Genomic DNA, 19,025 nt, shown 5'->3' with positions numbered 1-19,025 from the left:
TCTGACATTAATAGGCTGTTTACATTGGGACTGCGTCATGCTTCTTTGCGTCTTGGCGAAGACGCAGTTTTTTTTACATAGGTTAATACTCTCTGCACACTGAGTCCATCCTGGGGGAACGGTGGGAAATTTTGAAATATGTGAAACACCGATTCACATTGACACCATCCACCATCCATGAGAAACAGCTGTTGCTCACAATTGCGTGAGGTGAAAATTTGTTTACTTTAATTAAAATGACTATAAATAACATTTCAATGGTTGTGAATGTGATTCAGCAGCAAAACATATTCTTGCACAAGCTAATCATGTTGTTGGACATGGACGATGATGATGAAAATAACTTTGACGAGGAGGAGATAATAGAATGGATATCTGTTTTGAAAACACTGAAGCCCGGAAGGTTGTGGTCATTTGTGAGTGCTTCTAATAAATGCAACCAATGTTTAAAGTACAAATATATATGTTATGTCAGAAGCAGTTCGGTACATTTTGGGAGAAGGATGTACCCGAAAACAACGAGGCGTTTTTTAAGGAAAGTTTTAGGATGGAGAGATCCTGCTTTTCTCTGTTGGTTACTCGCTTGGAAGTGCTACGGAAGAAGGACACAAACTGCCGAGCTGCAATTCCTCTGGAGAAGCGTATCGCCATATCTTTTTATACTTTGGGATCTTCTTCTGAAAAGAGTGTTTTTCGGAGTGTCAGCCAACAGCGTCTGCAATATCCTGCATGAGTTTTGCAGAGCATTCATCAACGAATTCTCAGAGGAATACATGTCCAAAAACTATCTCACTTCAGAGAAAATTGACGAGTGTGTCCAAGCATTTGAAGAAATTGGGTTTCCTCAGTGCCTGGTGCAATTGGTAATAATGCAATAAAATCATCCATAATATATGTATATACATATATGTAAATTAATTTCATCACTTAATTTTTTCTGTTAGATGGATGTCACATCGAAATAAAACCACCTGCAGCTGATATTTGATATTTTTTTATATTTTGCGTGCTTTGTGAGATCTGATGGGGTTATTTTGTTTTGTTTTTATATTTTCCTGTCTGTCATTGTTTACATTTTCGTAGTGATCTCCGATTTTTTGTTGTGAAATATGGTTGCATTTGACAATTATCGAAAAAATACCGCACTGAAATGTGAGAATTAGTAACATCCCAGATGGATGGTGGAATAACTGGGAAATTTTCGGAACGGCAAAACCTTACGGACCATCCCAGAAATGGATGGTGGATGGTCCCCAGTGTGAACAGGCTATAAAAGCATAGGGCCCTAGTGGTGGCAAAAAGTGGCGTCGGTCTCTGATTCATGTGCGTCTATTCGATATATTCGATTGCTTTTGCGCTTAACTGCACATTTTCTGCACTTTTCTGCCTATCAGCGCAACTATCACCTCTAAGAACAACAGAAACTTGTAGTTAAAAAATCAAATTTTGGCGCTAAAATGAATGGTTGTGCAAAAAGGTGAAAATATACATAAAATCATGAAATAAAATACTTGAAACTGATTGTATTATTATCATACGACATTTTTGTGATACCCTGATGCCATTATGACACTGCTGGAGACGAACTTCGATGGTTTTCATAATTTTAAGAAGAACTCCCACAAGCTCTACAAAGAAATGTCTGAAAATAATAAATAAATATAAGAATCAATTCTCTTTCGTCCATTTTCTTGTCGTCTTGCATAATTTGTTGATTTCTCAAAATTTGTTTACTTTCCTTGTCATCAAGCACCCAAATCAAAATTCAAGATGCACGTCTGCCAATGTAAACGCCTTTTCTGCTTCATTGCGTCTATTCCGATATCGATGGCAGACGCGCCCAGTGTAAAAAGGCTATTATTCTACACTGGTATGCCATAGAAATCACCCATTCGATATATCGACTAAATGGGGACTTCGTGAATTTCCTAGTGCGTTTGGATCTGCTTTCGATATGTGCGTGGTTTATTTTGGCGATCAAGGTGCGGTCACTCTTTCAGCTATTCATATTTTTTTCTTATTGGCATATATTTCGAAGTGCTTGCTGTCCGTCTTTAAAGTCGTGCATAGGTACAGTGAACAAGAAAATACCTAACTCGTAACGAAATTAATAGATATCTTAGACAAACTCCCAGTATCTAAATCTTCCAACACTAATTTCCATCATTGGTAAGGCTGGACAAATAATTTCCACATTTCAGCAACAGAAGTGTACGTTTTTGACTGTAAACCATCCAGACTACTTTCCAAATTGTTCCCAGATCAATATGTCGGACAGCGATGATGATAGTGAAGTGTCCTTTAAAACGGCTGAGGAGACCAGCCCGTCGCGTGGGAAAACAATTTTTCCTATAACGAGCCATGAGTTGAGCTCGCTGGAGACAAAGCTTAACCGAATCGTATACATACAGCAGGCGGACGCTGTTTATCATAAGGCGATAAGCGATATGCGAAATCAGATGAGCATATCTTTGGTGGCGGAGCCTAGTTTCTATGGACGCCACAGACCTGTAGCGGTGCTAGTGGTGGCTACAACAAATCAGACATATGTGTTCGATATCCAGGCACTGGGCGCCATTTTTCCTGAGCTGGTAAAGCTGCTGGAGGCTGAACATCCGAGAAAAGTGGTGCACTATAGTCATCGTATTGCCGATCAGCTTCTCTATAAGCACCGAATTAATCTGAAGGGAGTGAGCGACACTTTTGTGGCTCTGTGCGTGGCCCGGCAGGATAGAAGTCCCTTTTTATTGCAAGAAGCGATTTCGTCAGTGTTTAATATTCCTTTAATCGAACTGCTGTGCGAAGAGGTCACCGGGGTGAGTGCCAAATACCAAAGAGAAAGCGTTTATTATCCGATTCCGTATTGCAGGTAAGAGAGTCGCGTAAACTCTTCACAGCACGCCCGTTGAGCGTGGGCCAGTTGCGTTTTCTGGGCAGGATGGCCATACTGCAGAACCAAATGCACGATCGGCTAATCTTTGGCAACATTTGTGCTGGGATGCAACGCATGTCTGCTACATTTAGTCAAAGCTTCTGCCGTTTTCGAAATGGGTCTGATGTGGCGATGTATATGGGTCCGAAAAGTCGATTTGGCTTCCAATGCATCGATCCGTACTACAATTCATGCGCAGACTTTCTGCCTCTGCCAGAGGCCAATTTAATTAATCATCCAAAAAAAAAAGGAAATAATTAAATTTTCGTTGTAGAAATAGGTTCCCTGGACTAGAATCGGGATAGAAGAGAACTTACTTTAAGAATTAAGGCATCATGAAATACTACAGGATAACTAGATATCCAAGCTTCCGAACTTGAGTAAAATTTGATGATTGGTCTAATGTTACCATTGAACAACAAGCCTACAATTGGCACAATTTTTCCAAAAGATGAATAATATTATAAATTATCAGTTTTACAATTCATTTTGTTTCATGAATAGTTATATAAATTATATTATATTAATATAATTTCTATCTGTTCTCGCCTGATTTCTTCATTTGAATACATATTTTTGATATATGAAGTGATCAGAATTTTTACAGCTATTTAAAAAATAAAGACAAAAACGAAGAAGAATCAAAACAAATAGTTGAAACGGGAAATAATAACTTTAAGGAGGATATTGGGTTGGAGGCATCCGCAATGATCGCAATGGACATCAGCGGAACGGAGATCAGGAAGGTGATTTTGATGATAACACTGTCGACAAAATCTAACTTTTTTTTTCCTCAAGGATCCAAACCGACTTTTTCTAATAGATATGGGGCTTTAAATTTTTTTTAAGAATAATGGTTTTTTTTTTCTGTTAGAACTTTTTTTTGAAGAATTTTTGAAGTCTGGTATTTTTTTTAAAGCTTTTTTCAGAGCTAGCGCTTGTTTTGTTCACATAACTCTAGTATCTTACGTCTGGTTGCTATTGCTATTTTGAAAAGATAATTGAAACAGCTAGAAGTTAAGCCCAAACACTTTGTGATTTCAGCTTACCTTCTGGGAAATATAAAGTATTGAAATGCAAAAATGATGATTTTTGTGCTGTATTTTTTACGAAATTTTTACTTTAAAAACTCAGGAAAAGTCGAAAAAAAATTATATCCTGTGTCCTCTATTTTTTTGTGTATAGGTGCATTAATTTGGCGTCGTTTAAGTCTATGGAGAGACTTTGGAGCTAAAATTCGTTAACCAAACCTAAAATATGGAAAAAATTAACAAAACATTTTTGCATTTCAATGCTTTATATTTCTCAGACAGTAAGCTGAAATCACAAAGTGTTTAGGCTTAACTTCTAGCTGTTTTAAATGTCTTTTCAAAATAGCAAAGTTCTTTACAACCAGACGTAAGATACTAGGGTTATGTGAAAAAAACAATCGCTACCTCTGAAAAAGGGTTAAAAAAAAAATACCAGTTTTCAAAAATTCTTTAAAAAAAGTTCTGCCATAGAAAAAAAAAAAAATCATCAAACCATTTCTAAGCCCCAAATCTTTAAGAAAAAGTTCGTTTTGTTCCTTGGGGAAAAATCGTGTTGACTAGTGTAATTAGACTCTAGATGATAAAATAAATTTACTCCCCGTATTCCATTGCACTTCCCATCACTATCTCTCTAAGCAGAAATCTTTCCAAGCTATCGGCACGAATGCGAGTGTATGTTACGTTTCACGTGTTGTCTGCAGTTTTCAGCATTCAGTATGGGTGCGCAAAACGAAACGAATGAGATGGCAGACATGAGAATATACCGTTTTCTCTTCGTCTTCTTTCTCTTCGTCTGTTCTTTCTGGTTATGGATGTGTGCAATGCAGAGAAGGAAACGTTTCCGACCCTATAAATTATATATATTCTAGATCAGCATCAATAGCCGAATCAATATAGACATGTCTGTCTGTCCGTCCTTCCGTCTTGACAGCGCCTAGATCTCAGAGACTTTAAAAGCTAGAGTAACAAAATTTTGCTTCCAGACTCATATAATATCACACTGCTACAAGTGTATTTACAAATTTCTCTACGCCCCCTTCCGCCCCACAAAGGACGAAAATCTGTGGCATCCACAGTTTTGAAGAAACGAAAAAAAACTAAAAACGCAGGACCGTAGAGAATGATCATATCTACCAGAATCTGAATCAGATCGGATCATTATAGCCAAAATGAAGATGGTTTCCCTCACCTCCTCCAGGACGAGACCACGCTTTCTCGCTCGCACACTCTGTTTCGTTCAGTGCGCAAGCGCCCTCTAGCGGAGGAGATGTAGAATCTAAATTTAAAATGGAGAATATACATTGTAGATGTAGATGACATTAGTAGCAAAACAAATGTAAAAATATAAAAATTTTCAAATTCTACTTAAAGCATAAGCTCACATACTTATTTACTGGCTGATAACGGATATAAAAGTAGAGTCGCGTCTACAGAAGCGACTCACGTTCCTTCTCATTTTTTTTTTAATTTAAAAGAAACTCTAAATTATATAATGATATTTTTTGCAAGGTAACGTGTCAAACGGAAAAACTTGGGATATATTAAGCTTTTAAATGCACATTAAATAATAATTTCTTAGAAATTCTCTGAATAAAAAACTAACTGACCTAATGGGATGGCGAGGAGTGTATGTATATTGTATACAAAATATATATGCAAGTATATAATTAAATGCATGAACAGTTAAAATGCGTGTCATTAATACTTAGGTTTCAAAGCAGCTTGTACCTTTAGTTATAGGGTATAAAAATGTCCATACCTTCATACCTACGTTGTTCACTGTACATTTTTGTTGATCTTTTTTGCGTAAACCTTATTTTGTAAACAAGTCAATAAAAGGGAACTAAAATTAGCCAATCTTGCGGAAAATTTATTCATCCATCTGATAAAATTATGTGTTTAGTGCTGAAGGTCCTAGCTAGCTAATAATATTAAACCGAATATCAAAATAGAGGAATATGATTGCCGAGCAACAAAGAAAAACGCAACCCATTGTCGACCACGAAAGTTATGAAACTTGAAGAATGCTATCGCAGTTCAGGTACGTTCACCCATTTAAATAGAGGGGGTTTTTGTGGGTTAAGCTCGTTTACTCACTCCTGATGTCTGGTACTAGGAAACTACTGTCTCGGTTTTTTTAATATATTCACGAAATTGTTCATTTTACTGGTACAAATAAAAGGTATCGGGACCGGGATAAATGCATATACAAAACACAAACCAAATGCATGAATAGGTAATAAACATGTCAATTGAGACAAATTCAATATTAAAGCTTTAAAGCAGCTTGCAACAACAAATTTACCATTAATTAAAGGAAATAGGGTATACAAATGTCCATAAGCATAGCAGAAACCTGTCGACCAGCGGCAATGATTTCACATTCCGTACACACTTACGTTTTATGTTTTGTCGTGTTTTGTTTGAATGCTATTTTGTAAACAATTCTAAAAATAGGAGTCCTTAAAATTATCCAATCCCGTGGAAAATTGATTCATAAATCGGATAAAATTATATGTTCAGTGCCGATAGTCTTAGCTGACTAGCAATATGAAACCGAATTTCAAAATCGAGTAATATGAGTTCCGATCATGGACAGAGACCGACTAACCCATTGTCGACCAGTGGGTATTTTGATTTAAAGCCTAGTACTCAGATCGAAAACGAGAAGGAACGTGTGAGTCGCTTCTGGGGACGCGACTCTACTTATACCCGTACCACTAACCATACAGTACTGTATGGCTAGTGACTCAGATCAACAAAAAAAAATGTTTGGAAAAGTATCCGAAGTCTTTGCTTGTTTTTTTGGTACATATGTTTAGATCCACCTCACCTCGAAAATTATATTAATTTTATATATATTTTGCCAGCAAACACGAAGCAAACATTGCAATAAGAGTACACAAAACCAAATGAAATATTTTATTAATGAAGACAAATATAATCTAATTAATGCAGTGTTATATGAATGACAATTATATGGATATTATAATTTATTATTTTTTATTAATTTTCATATATATATAAAACAAATATTGTTCTCAAAAAATTTTTTATTCACGGTGGTCGGCACGGGAGGCGTCGTCATCTGCTGCTGCTGATAGTCAGACACATTACCTTGCCAATAAAATGTTGGGAAGCCCAGGATGTGACTGGGAAAGAGCTGCACTATGGGGAAAATTCCCATTTTTCGGATATTTTGTCATTTTCTCAAAGTATTAAAATTGGTTGTTTTTTTTGGTAACATCTTAAGAAAACTTCAAACTATAAAGTCCAATACCAAAAATGTTATATAACAGAACAATGTTAAGTCTAGCAGCTGTTAAAGTCAGCTGTTGCTGTAGAAAAGGACTTGCTTTAAGATTACAATATTTTTGTAGCCTATTTTCAAATTGCCCCATTTTGTGAAATTTTCCCCAATAGTGTCGCTGTGAAGAATTTATGGGACATTTGTTTGTTGTACCAACAAGATATCTTGTTTGGGGCCACTTGAAACATTTTTTACTCATTTCCGGTGAAAGATATCGTGGTAATAATTTTTTGTAAGTAAAGAGGAAGGATGGATCTACAAGAAGAATAGACAAACAGTATTCTTTTGCGCGGCTTAACTTGAGCTGTTCCCCTGCTTAAATAAAGGGGGCTCTAGTGGGCTAAGTCCTTTTTTATTCGGTTTTTTTTTTTAAATGATAAGGTATATTTCTGAGGGTCAGACGGTATATTTGATCGGTAATTGCGCGGTCACACTGGTTGCGGGTATAAGCCGCGATCGTTGATCTCACGATAAAATTTTCGGCCGCGCACAATGAAACAACTGAAAATAGTGTCGAATTTTTTCTAAATTCAGAAAAGTTGTTCCGTTGATATAAAGAATATCATTTAATTTTATATATTCGATTATTCCGATTATATATCATATCGAGTTAAGCGCAACGATCGACGCGTGTTCCTTGCATTGCATTTTTTTTTATCGTTTCTGCTGTTTTTTTTGTGTTTTTATTATTTTTTGTGTTGCTTAAATTGTGAGTTTCCCCACCCACGCACACGCAACATTATTGCGTGCCGTCACGCAGCAACAACAAGTTTGCTGCATGTTTAAGTTGCGCGCGTCGCGCCAGCTGCAGACTGCAGATTGCAGATGTTTGTTTTTCTATTGTTTATTGTGAAATTGTCCGGATCGGGAAGAAGAAGCAGAGTTTTCCATGAATGTTGTTAATTTTTGGATTGTCTGCCGTACTGCCACTCCCCGAATAAGCTTAACCAGCTTCCACTTTTTGGATACCGGATCCGAGGTATGTATGTACATACATAGGTTTGATGTGCACGGTTGTGGGATCTTGCGGGTAGTTTTGTCGTGTTTGGTCGCATTGTTTCATGTCGTGACAGATATGTACATATGTATGTACGTAGCTCTGCCAGCTACTGCGTGACCATTGTCACACGTGCCTTTCATGGGCAACGAGAACTTTCACTTTAGCGGGAGGGGAAAAGCGCAGCTAAACGATTCGGAACCCATTTCAGCTGGAAGCCCCTATACCGAAAATCCGCACACTCTTGCGCTACCTGCTGGTCACAGGTACTTTCCCCTCCTTAGCACATTTTCGGGTCATGCATTGCTGCTGTCTGCTCTTTACCACAGGTAGGTGAACGGAGAGCATCAGCTGTTTCACAACGTACCCTCTTAAATTGTTTGGCTGTTTTTGTAGCTTCTTGTTCCATTCCTTTCGTCCTCTGTCCACGGGTCTACAGCCCTTGCGCTACACGTACGGTGCTTCACAACAGTTATCGACACCAATACAACTGTCGTCTATTGTTCGAATTATGTACGGCAAGACATGTGAATGCATGTGTTTCGACCACTGCTGTAATGAAATCTGCCTGTCTATAATCAGAACCTACTGTGCTTCCCCAGTCGGACTTGGCTAGTTCCAAGAAGCAAATCTGGCATGATTCCTTTTCCACTAAGAAGTTGTCACTTCCATTTAGGTAAGGCCGATCGTCGTCTGATCATTGCCTCGCACTCTTCACTCTGTACGTGTGCACCGTATCTGTGTCCCACTTTGTGAGGCTTCACTGTGGCCCCTATTCTTCTATTCTTCTATTCTATTCTGCACAGCGAGCTACATTGCACCGGTGGCCCACTGCCATTCCCGTAGGCGGTCCAACCCTCCAATCGCTGCCACGTACACAATCCGACGGATAGCACCACTATTTATCATATTGCTGCGGTCCTAGGTGTACGGGGCCACCATAGCGTCGGCCGGCGGGGGCGCTCTGGGACGCTATACCCGCCAGAGAATACATTGTATTTTTTATATTTTTTACATTTTTTTTCAACACCCCGCCCGCGGGAGCGGGGGAGTTGCGTTGTCGTTGTCAGGAGTGGGCAGGGGAAGCGACTGAAAATTTCTTCATTCTGGCTATAATTATGATCCGATCTGATTCAGATTCGGCAGTCTGGTAGATATGGGCATTCTCTACGATAATGCGTTTTTAGTTTTATCGTATCTTTAAAAATGTGCCTGCCACAGATTTTCGTTCTTTGTGGGGGCGGAAGGGGGCGGGGCGAAATTTTGAAATACACTTGTAGCAGTGTGATATCACATGAGTCTGGAAACCAAATTTGGTTGCCCTAGCTTTTATAGTCTCTGAGATCCAGGCGCTCAACAAGACGGACAGACGGCCAGACGGCCAGACGGACATGGCTATTTCAACTCGGCTATTGGTGCTGATCAAGAATATATATACTTTATGGGGTCGGAACGTTTCCTTCTCTGCGTTACACACATCCACTTTTACCATAAATTTAATATTCCCATTAACTCTTCGAGTACGGCTATAAAAAGTGTGCAAAGTTTGACATTTTGTATGTTCAAAATTAACCTTTGAAATTCAATTAACAAATAACTATGTCCGACCGACAAATACATTCTGCACGTAAATTCTTGACAAATCGCGGTAAAATATCGGTTTTTGGAGCATAGGCCTGTTTATCGAACATTTAGCGTCGATCCACACCAGATATCGCCCAATAGAATCATCAGGATGGAATTCCTGTGGAGGAAGAGGCGATGGAGGACGCATTTCAATTAACAGAATTCGTTATATGTAAAACTAATTTTATTTTATTTCCATTAAGGGAGCTTGAGGACGCCGTTTTGAAACTTCGCACTGGGCGAACATTTTCCTTGGCACGGCCCTGCCTGTTAGTGGTTTCAATTATAAGTATGTCAATGCATCATAAGTCTTTTTCTTTCCTTTTGCATTTAAGACTCATATCATTGTATTAAAATCCGTTTCCTCGGAGATGAAAATGTTTCCGTTTTGAAATGCGTTTTGGGAATACGGGACCATCAAACATTCCATTTTCAAAAGTAAATCCGAAAGTTTTTGCGAAAGTGAAAACCGGAGAGTGCCGGATAGTACTCAGACTCAGGATCAGCATGTCGTCCCAGTCGACGTTTACGGATCGTGATATTATTTCACCTAGAAAATGCAAAAGGATAAAAGGTTGCTTTTCTATTAATGGCATATTTTCCAGTATATACCAGTGTATATTCGATCCGACTGATATCCTTACATGGAAAACGCAAGCACTAACATATCTGCCCAAAAATATAATGACGTCTGGATCCGGGTAATCTCTTTGGGAACGGCTAATTAACGCTCATCTTTTGTTGCTCAGAAGAGCAGCTTATGCGACAGACATGTATTGGTCTGCCCGCGCTTAATGCATGTGTACATACATACATATGTATATGTATACAGTTAGAGAAACCAGTTACATCAAAAATTGTTTCGGTGGCTTTTAGTGCAGTGTTTGTATGGGGATATGTTGGCTATGGGATGATTGTAGAATATGGGTAGAAGAGTGAATTACTTATGATAGTGTTAGACTGAAAGTTTTTCGGGGGTTTACCGGCTCCTCGTAAAAGGGAAAAATAAGGGAAATAATAATCTAGTAGGTGAAGCCCACCAGCGTTGGGCGAAACGACTCGAAAAATGTAGAAAAGTAAAAGCCAGTCGGATTAAATTGGAATTTATGCCCAAACACACTCGTGGAATCTGTAATGACACCTTCCCCTAACGATACCTTCCCTTCTTCAACACTACATACATATGTATGTATGTATGTAACTCTGGTTCTGCTTCCCTGGGACGTCCCCTTCTCGCCATGTCGTCAGATACAAATGTTGAAACAATAACCAAGGTAATACTCAGGAGGCAGTGCCTGGATGTCGGGATATATATGTACTTGCTCCACTCTCAGGGCTCTGCTGCCTGAAATTTTAAGCATTTTCAGGTGTTTTTTTCCTCATTAAAATTGCGCAATTGTACGTTGTACACACTCTATTTTCCGCACATTTTAATTCAACGGAAAAACTGCGGAAAACGCAGTGGACACTCACTGCAGTTCCAAAAGCCACTTTTCACTCGTGATTCATTCGGTGAATCACTCATGGCATGTCCAAATCCTGTGGTGACTCACTGGTGAAACTCCAGATGAAATTTGTATGGGCATGTCCGCTTTTGAAATTTTGAAATACACTTGTAGCAGTGTGATATCACATAGGCCTGGAAACAAAATTTGGTTGCTCAAGCACTTATAGTCTCTGAGATCTAGCCGCTGATGCTGATCAAGAATATATATACTTACTAGCGGACCCGGCGAACGTTGTATCGCCCCATTTTAACGCCTTCATTGATTCATTCATTGATTAATCCAACAGACTTTCAAAAATTGGCTTTGCGATTTATTGTATGAATGCAGCTCTCCAGCGATTTGATCTTGAATAAAAGAATTCAAGCTATCGACATCCTTCGTCTCGACACGTCTGTCGATTTTCCGACAGTAAACAAATTTTTCAGTTGTGCCTTTTTATCCGTTTGTTCCACATGAAAAATTGATTAAAAAATATTTCAGAAAGAAAGTGTTTATTATTGTAATGCTTTATGATAAACAACATTCTTTGTTTTTATACCCGTGCTCAAAAAAGCGTTAAGGGTATATTAGAGAAGGAATCGTTTCCGACCCCATAAAGTATATATATTCTTAATCAGCATCAATAGCCGAGTCGATATAGCCATGTCTGTCTGTCCGTCTGTCCGTCTTGTTGAGCGGCTAGATCTCAGTGACTATACGAGCTAGGGCAACCAAATTCGGTTTCCAGACTCATGTGATATTACACTGCTACAAGTGTATTTCAAAATTTCGCCCCGCCCCCTTTCGCCTTCACAATGGACGCAGTATCATAGAGAATGACCATATCTACCAGTTTGCCGAATCTGAATCAGGTCGGATCATAATTATAGTCAGAATGAAGAAATTAATTTTCAGTTGCTTCCCCCGCCTCCTTCAGATAGAGACCCGTTACTCATTCTCTTTCTCGCTCGCACACTCTGCCTGGTTATGTTCGCGAGCGCCCTTTAGCGGAGGAGATGTAGAATCTAAATGGTACATCTATAATCTACATGTTAGATGTAGAATATACATAGTATATGTAGATAACAGATGTAGCAAACAAATTTAAAATGTAACATTACATACAGTTGTGTTCAATGAAATAGTAGTGCCGCACCTCATCACTTTCAAAACTCTTTTTGAGACACTTGCAGTTATCCATATTGAACAAATGATACCTTTTTAAATAGACTGGACTGTTAGCATTAGAAAACCGAAGAAATATCAATACATTTGAATTCCATTTTCTTGTTTTACATGACATAAGCCGAATACCCATGAAATTTGCTGTTCAATGAAATAGTAGTGTTTTTTTAGAACATTGAAAAAAAGAAGGAATCTCAAATAAAAACCTATATTTCATGTTCTTCATGTTTCCTGAGCTTTCAAATTTAGTTTTTAATTAATTTGGTTTTCATTGCGAACTTTCACCGGCCGAACATGGGTCATTAGTCTCTTGCCAACGCTTCAAAAGGATTTGAGACAATAATCCATGAACCACTTGCTAAAACTTGGCTCTGGTTGACGGATTTTTAGTTGCAACAATGTATTTGGTATTCTCCCATAAGATTTCGATGAGATTAATATCCAGTTGGACAGTTGGCCATGGCAAAACGCCGATCTTTTCCGATAACAATTAATTCCTAGCGAGCTTTTATGGGTGTTTCAAGTCATAATCCGGTTAAAATATCCTTTTAGCAGAAATTTTTCAACTGTAATATGAATGATATATATTCTAAAGTATGCCTACATACACAGTTTCGTCCAAACCCTTCCTATACTCAAACGCCAGGCTAGAAAGTACTAGCTCATATGAGCTGGGTCCCATAAGGCTCAGCATAGCATGCCCAATGATATTTTTTTCATGATTTTGGGTGGTAATCGGATTTCTATGAATGCCAAACATATTCTTTTGAGTCAATCTTACCATATAATACAACTTTACTATCATCAGTCAAAATTATTTTTGTCACTGTGGCACAGGCCATTCCACATGCGTTTTTACAAACTGAAGTCGTGCACCCATGTACTCTCAGACCAAAACGCGGAGTTTTCTGGGACTTCTTGCATTCAAATAATGTGTAATCAACTGTCTAAGAACCGTCACATAACTGACAGAGCGATTAAAATTTTTTTTCATAATTTTTGAGGATATTGAAGGTCTGGTCTTGCCTTCGACCATCGCCGACCATCCTCTAAAAAATATGTTTTTCGAATACAAAATCGATTTTCAGTCTACTTCTTATAGTTAATTAATTAAACACAATAGTGAGAGTGCATACAACTTAGTTTTCAATCCCATTATACCTCCTGCGTTAAGTTTTTAGTCTAAATCTTAGGTCTTCTCTTCTGGACCGAGCAATGATTTCTTCAACGCTTCAAAATCAAAAGTACCGCAATGTCCAAAACTTTCTTTCATCAAATTATTCGATATCTGAATTGAGCTTGCGGATGGTGGCTTATTTAAATTAATTTGTTTGTTTTTTCATTTTTTTAAATTAAATTAACCCAGCACTACTATTTCATTGAACAGCAGATATCATGGGTAGTTGTCTAAAGTCATGAAAAACAAGAAGATGGAATGCAAATGTAACGGGGTTTCTTCAAGCTTCTAATGCTTACATTCCAGGCTTTCCGTAAAGGTATCACTTGTTCAATTTGAAGGTCTAGAAATATCTCAAAAAGAGTTTTGAAATCAGTGAGGTGCGGCACTACTATTTCATTGAACACAACTGTACATACATTATATACTTTTTACCAAAAATTCAACCCCTTTTCGTTTGCTTTGTTTCCAATTGGCAGTTGGGCCTGCAACCTTCCTAAAAGTATTTTTTGTCTATTTTTTCACTTTTGAGGTTTGGTTCACGAATTTTAGCTCCACCGTTTATCCATAGATCTTGAGCATGAGCAATACCTTAAACGGCGCCTAATTAATGCGTTTATCTAAAACTAAAAATGCAATGCAACAAAAAAGTCAAAATTACGAAAAAAAAAATACCGCAAAAAATGATGAAATTTGAATTTAATATCTTCCAGGCATTAAGCTGCAGATACAAAAAGTCTGGGTCCGATTTATAGCTGCATTTGTCAGCTTTTCAGAACTGCAAAGTTCTATGCAACTAGATATAAGATACTTAATTTATGTGAAATATAGAAGAACTTCCTCTGAAAAAAAAACATTAAAAAATACTAGATTTAAAAAAATTCTTTAAAAAAAATTCTTTGCAACCAGATATAAGATACTTAAATTATGTGAAAAATAGAAATACCTCTGAAAAAAACCATAAAAACATACCAGATATCAATAATTCTTCAAAAAAAGTTTTGCCATAGAAAAAAAAAAAATTATCATCAAACCATTTGTAAGCCGCAAGTCGGGTGCCATTACAAAGAAGTGGCTGGTTTATATTCCGCAACATAATAATTACCGATCCGATCTTTAGTTGCAGATTTTGAGGTGGTAGTCCGGGCAATTCCATCGAATTTAAAAACTCCGTTGGATAGTTGACAACATCATCTTGGTTAGTAACGGAATCAATCGATTTGTATGTTATTAATTCGCCAGCTATATTATTTTAAATTTGGAAATTCATTTCGTTGACATCAACGTTTTTTGCAGCCAATATAACTCTTTCGCTCAACCATACAAGATTTTTAAAATTTTGACCAATGTTTGGGAAAACCTTCTCGATGAGTTGTGTCTTTGTTTCAGTAAAGTTACAAAAATTGGTAGGAAATGTGGTGTATCCAGACAATGACTCAACAGGTATTTTTCCATTACCAATATCTAGCAATTGTTTGGAAAAAACTTCTCCAGATTGCTCGTTCGGCAATTCGACTGGCATGTTTATATTTAATTTGAGCGTTTTAACGTCTTTCCATAAAATGGATGACTTTAAGCATGCGTTAAGTTCGTCGGCTGGTGTTGATCGTGGTATTACTGGTAGTGTTTGGCAAAAATCTCCTGCTAATAAAATCAGTGCACCACCAAACCGGGTTTGGTTCTTTCGGAAATCTTGCAACGTGCGGTCTAATGCTTCCAATGATTTTTTGTGTGCTATCGTGCACTCATCCCAAACTATTAATTTGCTCTGTTGCAACACTTTGGCCATCGCAGAATTTTTGAAAGATTGCAAGTTGGTGTTTCATTTATTTTCATGTTAAACGGAAACTTAAGTGTGGAAGGAGCTGTTCGACCGCCTTCCAGCAACGTAGCTGCAATACCTGACGAAGCAAGTGCAAGTGCGATACAATTTTTCGATCGAATCGTTGCCAAAATCAATGATATCAAAAACATTTTCACAGTCACACCGGGAGCTTCTAAAAAAAAAAAAATCCGCCAGTTCCATCGTTCACTATTTACGTTAGCGTATCGTAGACATATTTTTGTTGCTCATTTAAAAGGGGAACGTTTCTTTGAACGGTTTCTTTTAATGCTTCGGAATCATATTTCGTTTCGCGTCTCAACTCTCGATTAAATGCGTCGTGCATTTGGCGATTGGGCGTTGTAATTCCTAACTGTATTAATACTTTGTTGGCAAGCATAAAGCACAAGTCTTAAATTAAAATTAATGCTTTATTGTACATTTCTTCATTTATTTAAAATTATCATTTAATTATTATTTGTTCCATAAACGGTGGCAAAATTTTAAACGGTGTTGATGGGAAGCATGTAGACAAAAGTATGGCAAACAATGTTCGTATTGGTTTAGCATTTGACGAAATTACAGCATCTTCGAGAGTGTGGTCCCAATGAGTGTCATTGTCGAGCAGTCCCATACGTTGAGACATGGTTCCCTGTATGTGCCGCACAATACACCATTAACAGTTTGCAGATGTTGGAATGATGTTGGGCCACGAACATTGACTAACAGTAAACGCAAAAAAAATCACTCGTCTTGGCTGGGATGCACTGTGTAAAGAGGTCCTAGTGCATCTGTGAAAAATCCTTTTTGGTATTTGGAACTGGCTGTCCTTGTTTTCGTCGTTGAAATTTCTTTAATGATTGTTTTACAGGTATATTTACGCCACATCGCTTCATTAATACTGACATAGCGTCCCATTTGAAAATGAGTTATCTCATCGTTTGAATTTTCGGCAGCATTTCAGAACACAGCCATGTCACTACCTTTGTTCACATACTTTCAGATATATTTGATTGATTTTACGGAATGGCAATATTCTACATTTATGTTCTGCTTCTTAAAATGTTTTGAGTGCAGGAAAGCGTGAACAATCCACCATCACGATTATCACGTTCAATGTTCTCATGCTGGATCTTATCTTTGACTGGTTTTTATCCTTCCGTTGTCGTCAGTGGATCCGCCGAATACAGGATGCTTAACAATGTAATCCATGAGTGATTTTAACTTTCTTTTGAACACCCTTGCGGTAATGTCGTGGCGGTCAATGGGTGGATTGGCCATGAAATGATTCTTATCTAATTTCTGTCCATTGTTTGGATTGCATGTGAACGCTATAAACAAATCTGGTGTGCCATTCATGAGCGTATTCATGCATATGTCGCGGACTTCCGATGTCGGTACCAATGGTATCAATTTGACTTGACCGCTCGCGCAGCACAATCCAGTAGCTTCATTTTTAAACTTAAATGCCTTGCAGTATTTGCACACAACGTTCATTTGTCCAATAGCACAACGATTTGCTGTGAACTGTAATCTATTACCACGATAGGGGTCTAAAGCAAAATTTCTATGTTGTTGATTTCGATTCCATCGATTCCGTTCAACTTCATCCGTCGCTTCGCGTTGCTCGTCGGCTTGACGTGCTCTTCTATATCTGTGACTTGCAGCATTGTGAGTTATGCGACTTAAGCCTGTACCCAATATCTCGGGGATTCTAGACCCTAAAACCTTGTCCTGACAATAACCAACACAACAACAAAAAGAATTAGCGAAATCGGTCCAGCCGTTCACGCGTGATGCCGGGACCAAGGGAAATAGGGATTCAATTTTATATATATAGATAAAGGAAACGATTCCCTCTCTGCGTTACACACATCCACTTTTACCACAAATACAATATACCCCTTAACTCTTTTTGAGTACGGATGTAAAAATACTTTTAAAAGGAATAAAAATCTAAATAGACGCTCGAAACAAAAGAGTGGATCAATTAATCGGTTTTCTCACCCCTTTGCCGCATTTGACTCTGGCAGAACAGAATGGTGAGAAGGAGACGAATTGAGCGAGAGTAGAATTTAGGGTCGAATGCAGGTACAGAGGAAAATCTATGGATATCTGCTTCTATTTCGTACGCGCCCGTTTCGGTCCGCAGCAGTTGAAGCTGGACAGAGTTTCGTGCTGACGTCGACCTCGCTGCCTTTGTCGACGTGGGGATTCATTTGGGAACTTATTATGGGGTCATTTAGTTTTATGTAGGAGATATATTTAATTTGGATGACTCTTACTAGACTCACGTCAACTTTATAAATGTTTGATAGGAGTATATGTAGTAAAATAATTCTACGCTCTTTATAAATTTCAAAATACATTCATCGTACATAGCTCGTTGGCAGAATGGAATGGTTTTCGGCCAGAAAGAGCTGTTGAGCTACTGAGTTTTTTCAATAGGTTTGCGATATGTTTATTTAAGAGACGATGGTTGTTCAGATTAAATATGGTTTATTGTTTTAAACAGTATAGAAGGCGATAGAGAGTCAAAGGGATAGCGAAAGGTTCGAGTTAGGTTGATGACGGGGGTCGGTACAATACGGTGTCGGATTGAATAGCTCGATTCGCAGACGATGTGCAGTGGTTGCTAGATCCAGACTGAATCAAGGGCAGGCGGGCCGAATTGCCCGTGCCCTAATGCGAGCGAGAGAGCGACAGATCGAGAGAGTGATAGCAAAGCAAAGGAAAGAAAGAAAGGCGCGAGATGAAGAGGCGAAAGAGAACGGCTGCATAGGCTGCTGCCGTGCGGGAGCATGAATGCGTGCATAAGTTTGTAGGTAGATGACAATTTAGTACAGTGGGCAGTGCAAACAACGAACAATAATAAGGATTTACTCTACTGCCGCACCACTGGTTATAATCTATGCATTTGTCCACTATTTGGATGCGTAACCAAACAAGAGCATTGCAATTAAATATTGGTACAGCATTCCACTAAATCCCGACTCAGTCCGACAAAACTCAAATGAAATGGGAAACCGACGTCAACAAGTTTACAATCGATAGAGATAAGCTACTGTATGGGCAATCAGTAGAAAAGTTCACCATGACCATGATGGAAAATTAAAAGAGCCAATAGTTCTTGTTTATTTTTACTTGTATATTATATTATTATTATTATTATTTTTATTCAAAGCTTTCTTAAATATCTACAATAAAAATTAAAGATAGCAAACAAGTATGATTCTAATTCAAATTCAAATTCTAAAATCAAATTTTTGATTTAATTTTTAGCGAGGTAACGTCACGTCTGGACATATTTTCGCTTATATCTTCAAATAATTAATAAATTAATAATAATTAAATAATTAATTTACTCAAAAGTAAAGGAGCGAATCGGAATAAGAGGCAGCCCTCGTATCTTTGTAAAAAATGTACATACATATGTAAATATATACGGTTGGCGTGTG

General features: G+C 38.0%; 2 protein-coding genes across 6 annotated transcripts in view; both read left to right on the top strand.

Annotated features, from left to right (window-relative positions):
* The first annotated feature begins 1,966 nt into the window (after positions 1-1,966).
* Positions 1,967-3,490, top strand: LOC111075850 (protein Exd1 homolog). 5 transcript variants are annotated; one of them, XM_022369351.2, is made up of 4 exons: positions 1,986-2,070; positions 2,124-2,169; positions 2,239-2,816; positions 2,870-3,490. In XM_022369351.2, the coding sequence occupies exons 3-4, from the start codon at positions 2,268-2,270 to the stop codon at positions 3,191-3,193; spliced, it is 873 nt and encodes a 290-aa protein (XP_022225043.2). In that variant the 5' UTR covers positions 1,986-2,070; positions 2,124-2,169; positions 2,239-2,267; the 3' UTR covers positions 3,194-3,490. The 5 variants fall into 5 exon arrangements, with proteins under 5 accessions (XP_022225045.2, XP_022225044.2, XP_022225040.2 ...); XM_022369349.2 differs by having other exon boundaries at positions 1,987-2,070; positions 2,262-2,816; positions 2,870-3,488; XM_022369353.2 differs by lacking the exon at positions 2,124-2,169 and having other exon boundaries at positions 1,967-2,070; positions 2,262-2,816.
* A 4,516-nt stretch (positions 3,491-8,006) lies between these two features.
* The window catches only part of LOC111075847, an 81,181-nt gene continuing 70,162 nt past the window's right edge, over positions 8,007-19,025 (top strand). Inside the window, exon 1 of the mRNA XM_041595661.1 lies at positions 8,007-8,252. The gene's annotated coding sequence lies outside the window, so the exon portion shown is untranslated. The remainder of the gene's footprint in view (positions 8,253-19,025) is intronic.

The sequence above is a fragment of the Drosophila obscura genome, unplaced genomic scaffold, assembly GCF_018151105.1.
Source record: "Drosophila obscura isolate BZ-5 IFL unplaced genomic scaffold, ASM1815110v1 contig_74, whole genome shotgun sequence".
Lineage (NCBI taxonomy): Eukaryota > Metazoa > Arthropoda > Insecta > Diptera > Drosophilidae > Drosophila > Drosophila obscura.
Note: the sequence above shows the minus strand (reverse complement) of the source record. Positions and strands in the feature narration are given on the sequence as shown.

Coding starts and splice junctions, on each gene's coding strand:
- LOC111075850 (XM_022369353.2), top strand. CDS start 2,268: ATGTCGGACAGCGATGATGATAGTGAAGTGTCCTTTAAAACGGCTGAG. Junction 2,817..2,869: donor TGTGCGAAGAGGTCACCGGG/GTGAGTGCCAAA, acceptor TCCGTATTGCAG/GTAAGAGAGTCGCGTAAACT.